The sequence below is a fragment of the Anarrhichthys ocellatus genome, unplaced genomic scaffold (assembly GCF_004355925.1).
Source record: "Anarrhichthys ocellatus isolate YVR2014 unplaced genomic scaffold, GSC_Weel_1.0 scaffold1838, whole genome shotgun sequence".
NCBI classification, from domain to species: domain Eukaryota; kingdom Metazoa; phylum Chordata; class Actinopteri; order Perciformes; family Anarhichadidae; genus Anarrhichthys; species Anarrhichthys ocellatus.
This window is the reverse complement of record NW_022281812.1, coordinates 2,943-8,235: the sequence shown is the minus strand read 5'-3', so window position 1 is coordinate 8,235 and position 5,293 is coordinate 2,943. Positions and strand designations below refer to the sequence as shown.

At 44.4% G+C, this 5,293-nt stretch overlaps 1 protein-coding gene across 1 annotated transcript in view; it reads right to left on the bottom strand.

The window, feature by feature from the left end:
- Positions 1-433: 433 nt before the first annotated feature.
- LOC116377911 (glycogen debranching enzyme-like) overlaps positions 434-5,293 on the bottom strand; it is a gene marked incomplete at its 5' end in the record, with an annotated part of 6,656 nt that continues 1,796 nt past the window's right edge. The window contains 7 exons of the mRNA XM_031839675.1: positions 434-959; positions 1,202-1,389; positions 1,655-1,794; positions 1,994-2,091; positions 2,465-2,567; positions 2,973-3,099; positions 4,431-4,542. Coding sequence (XP_031695535.1) covers positions 654-959; positions 1,202-1,389; positions 1,655-1,794; positions 1,994-2,091; positions 2,465-2,567; positions 2,973-3,099; positions 4,431-4,542 — 1,074 coding nt within the window. The remainder of the gene's footprint in view (positions 960-1,201; positions 1,390-1,654; positions 1,795-1,993; positions 2,092-2,464; positions 2,568-2,972; positions 3,100-4,430; positions 4,543-5,293) is intronic.

Here is a 5,293-nt window from a genome sequence, read left to right as displayed (position 1 = left end):
CAGACAGGTGACCAATTAAAAAGAAAGAACAAGCTGAACAAATGAGAAGGGAAACATAACACAGGGACCTTTGGCTGATTGAATGGATTGATGAGTATGGGAATGATGTGAATGGTATGATATAACCCTCACAGTCAATACCAGTCTAATAAAACAATGCTGTTCATCTGTCCAGAAGAGAGCAACAGATCATCTATGGCAAGAGACACTGAAGCTGTTGTGAAAGCTAATAGTGAAACAACAGTAACTGTCTTTTTTCTTTGCTTTGTCACCAATCTGTATGAATAATATTACAAGCAACACAAATACCTACCTTAATATCCCAAACTGTCTCATTTGTCAATGTTAATGATGATTAATGTATGTAGTGTGTGTGCATTTTGATCATATACATTACTGTACCTCGTATGAGCGACGTGATCCCTAGCTTGGTTACGAAGACATTATCCAGTTCCTCACTGCCGGTGAACAGTTCAGCCACCACATACAGGTTAGGACATACTGTTCTGGCCACGTCCAGCATGTACTGGACAAACACAGCAAGGCAACACAGCAGAACAAGTGCAGGCAGTGCAAGAGAGGAGGTTGGAGAAAAGACAAGGAAGGACAGACAGAGGAGGAAGAGGAGAGCAATGTGAAAGGAATGCAGCCAGTTAGTGATAACAGGCCAAGCGACCACAACGTGCACTCATACGGTGCATGAACACAGAGTCAGAGTCAAGAGATGGAAAGAGATAGAGTATGTTTGGGTAGGATGAGGAAGAACGCAGAAAAGTGCAGTGACAAGAGAGAAGAAAGAGACAAGAACACATTAGTTCATGCTGAGGAGCTGTACCTCGTATAAGACTGCTAATTCCCAGCCGGTTAACGAACACATTGTCAAGGAGCTCGCTGCCTGTAAACAGTTCAGCTATCACATACAGATTGGGTCTGACCGCTCTGGCTGCATCTAACATGGCCTAGACAAGACAATACACCAGCATTACAAACAGGGAGAAGAGAAGGGTCTGCTGTTAGCACTGATGTACAGTATGCATCTATCTTCAGACACAGCAAGGCTGGGCTTTACTCAAACTCTCAGACATAAACCAGAACGCAATGAAATGACATTTTCCTTTTACAATTTCCTCATAACCTTGTTCTATTAAAAGCTACAATATGCTTAAGGACTGCATGATAATATGAGAAGAGATGACAATACCTCAGCTACATGTAATGGTGTAGAGTGGCAGTTGTCCAGTCTGACTCCGTGGAAATATTTGGCTGTGATCTCCGTGTACTTCTGCATGTGGGCCCACAGGTACGGGCAGTCCTTGGGCCCATTGCCGTAGCGGAGTTTGACACTGTCACCCCAGCATACCAGCTCCCGACGCACATACACATTGGAGCCTATGTAGCACAGACACAGAGGAATCACAATGTCATCGGTGCAGACTGTTCAACCTACAACCTGAAAGTTGCTGACAGTATTTTACATTGAGGTTCTCAGGTCCCCGTTAATTATCGGATATAAAAAGTGATGTAACAGGACACAGCATCATGGTCAGTGGGAGGAATGAGGATCCCCTCTTCAACCTTGTCACAGCAGGTGTTTATTTATTCCTCTGTTCTTATAGTTTTCTCTCTATTTTTCTAAGACGTTTAATATATCAACCTGGTTCAGCAAAGTTGCGCAGTGGATCGTCTCCCATCACCCAACCATTGTGAGCCAGGAAGAGACACGTCTTGTCTGGCTGGTCCAGCAGCTGCATCTCCTGCTCCAGAGTCATATCGTGATATGGGAAGGTGAAGTACCTGAGACAGACAGATGAAACCACTGAGATCCACCAACCCTCAGCCTCCCATCACTCCTGGTGTTATCATGAACCTCATGTCCCCGTTATCTGTCCAGGATGTAGCTTTAACATTTACTATGTGTCTGCATCATCCACCTCAGCTGTATTGTATCTGTCCTTTGTCTCTCTCCTGAAAGCCATCTCTTTATATTCATTACCTGGTAACCAGAGGGTCTTTCCTGCTAACGGGACCAAGTTTGGGGCCGTGGTCTGCCAGACGCTCATACACTACGTTTCCCACAATACAGTTGGCAGCCTTGAGGAAGAGAAGGAACACAAAGAACACTGACTGATGTACAGGAAGCATTCATTATTTTGGGAAACCCTCACCATGTCTCCAATTCCACACTTTATGCAAATACTCCACTCTAATACTGACACTGCAGTATTTGGGTAGTCAGTGTACAAGTAACAAATATGAACGATATGAGGCATCTCCTCCTTGACTCCTCTGAGAGCCATACCGACAGGTGTCAGATTTGGCTCCAGCCGGCCGGCTCCAATGTGAAATCACATGTCTGACCTTCCGTTAGTGCTTGGTCATATCATGCTGTAGTGTGCATACTAATCATTATTTCTTATTTATAGAGCAGTAACCCCGTCTGGTGGTACATTACACACTGCCTTACCTGCTCCTGATGCTGGTGCATGATGTTGTGCTCTTCTTCGTTCAGCTCCTTCAATTTCTGTCTCAGCCAACCACAGCACTCCTCGATGTGCTGTGGGGAGGAGCTACAGAGAGAGGGCGGTAACATTAAACAAAAAGTACCACTACTCTACATTTACAGAAAGTCAAAGTGCTTCATACATACATGTATACATAGTGCACATGTACTATGTATACATGTATAAAACGGGCCTGCCAGGATTACGTTTGTGACTTTGTTACACAACCTTTGTGCACTGCATATATTCTCTTGATGTTAGCAAATGATTTATCAAGCAGTAATATTGCACATCTCTAATTGAATGTGAACAGAAGCTGATGGAGGTACTGTCATGGAAAGCTCTTGAGCCCTGGCTGAGGAGTCATCTTCTGGTTGACAACAATGGTTGTCAAATCAGCTACTCAAAGAACCGCTAAAACTATCATAAGTTTGAACAATAACCGCCGTAGCTTGAAGTTGTGGGTCAGACCTGCGAGGTACAAAGGTCTCCAGAGCGGAGTCCATGTCCACTGTGTTCCCATAACGATGGACCTCTGGGTCCTGAATGATCCTCAGGCCCTTCTTCCCCCCGGTCTTACTCTGGTCTGGCTTTGTGCCTAACAACACAAACATGCAAAGGTCATTGAAACAGTATCGAAATCTAATTAGCACACGAGCAGCTTTCTAACTGAGTTCAGCCACAACGATCTGTCACTGAACACAACATGTTTGGGTCTATGTGTCTGTTTTCAATTCCTTTGTCACAATAGAAGGTAAACATGCAGAAATGATCACTAGTTGATATATTGACCCAGAAATAACTAGGAGAAATGATATTATTTAAATGTTAAGACCATTGTATGCCACTGATAAAATGATAATGTAATAGCATAATTACAATAGCAAAAAGAGTTTCCCCACTGGGGATTAATAACGTTTTCTAATCTAATAATAATAATGCAAGTACACCCTTTTAGGGAGCCATGCACTTTTACTGTTAAGAATATTCAGACATTGGAATGTGGAAAAAAATAAAAATTAATAATAATAATAATAATAATAATAATAATAATAATAATAATATATAAATAAGTTAAATGAATCCACACAAGCAAACAAATTTATATAATAGATTCTCAGGCTCTGTTACCAAAAATGTGCTGTGTCTGCACATTGCCCGTCTATTGGTAGGGAATAAATGAACCCTGCTGTGTGTTTTGGCATGTTGGATAAATTGTTGGTGACATTCTTATGTAAACAAACACACACGTAAACCTGACGGACGATATCGATCAGCAAGGACCGAAAAATAATCAAGGTCATGTCCATAAATTGTACAATAAGTCATTAGCTTAAAACTGATTGAGGTCATGTCCATCTATGTGTATGGATAAACCATATACGGTAAGACGAGAACATAACAATGATCAAAGTCATGTCCAAATATCGTACATTAAGCCGATAATAATACAATACATTGGATATTCCTCATCAATAAACACAGATGACTGGGGCCACATCTCAACTGATATCCCTGTAGAACGTTGGTGGAATACGGTGCAGCTGAGCATTTCATTAAAACTAAAGCTCCTTCTTGTGGTAAAGTTGTGTCTACACAACACTTTCAGCCACGTTCTTCACTCGTCCGTCTCATGCGCATCTGGCAAATCCGATACGCTTCAATGTAAATCAATACTGGGTTTTACAGAGGAGCATATTTTTATGATTCAGGTCTATGTTTTCTGTATTACGCATGTCATTTCAGCAATTGTATATTGGGCTCTGAGCGCTGCCAAGCACAGGAGACGTACAAAACAGTACATGAACATGTGTATGCACTGAGGCTGCTTCATGCTCTGCTGATGGTGCGCTCACACTTTTTTGAAGTTTTGCAACCATGACAAAGTTGACATAGTTTTTCAAATCTTCACTGATCGACGGTACAGACCATTGTGTAGTAGGGTTCTGAACTGCTCCACAGCACGGTCCACTTTGAGCTGGTAGAACTCCCACAGCTTGATCTGAGGATACACGTCCTGCCACAACACACTACGGATGGCCTGATACACACCAACATACAGAGAGAGGGAGGGGGAGGGGGAGAGACAGAGAGGGAGAGAGAGTGGGGGAGAGACAGGGGGAGGGGGAGAGGAGACAGAGGTAGGGGGAGAGACAGAGGGAGAGAGAGAGAGAGGTAGGGGGAGAGACAGAGGGAGAGAGAGAGAGAGAGAGAGAGAGAGAGAGAGAGGGGAGAGAGACAGAGAGAGGGGGGGAGAGACAGACAGACAGAGAGAGAGACAGACAGAGAGGGGGAGAGACAGACAGAGAGGGGGAGAGACAGACAGAGACAGACAGACAGAGAGACCGACAGAGAGAGGGGGAGAGAGAGAGGGGGGGGAGGGGGAGAGAGAGAGAGAGAGACAGACAGAGACAGACACAGACAGAGACAGAGCGAGAGAGGGAGGGAGAAGAGACAGACAGAGAGAGAGACAGAGCGAGAGAGAGAGGGAGAAGAGACAGACAGAGAGAGAGAGGGAGAAGAGACAGACAGAGAGAGAGAGACAGGGATAGACAGAGAGAGACAGACAGAGAGACAGGGATAGACAGAGAGAGACAGACAGAGAGAGACAGGGATAGACAGAGAGAGACAGAGAGAGAGCGAGAGAGGGAGGGAGAGACAGACAGAGAGAGAGAGCGAGAGAGGGAGGGAGAGACAGAGCGAGAGGGAGGGAGAGACAGACAGAGAGAGCGAGAGAGCGAGGGAGAGACAGACAGAGAGAGAGAGCGAGGGAGACAGACAGAGAGAGAGAG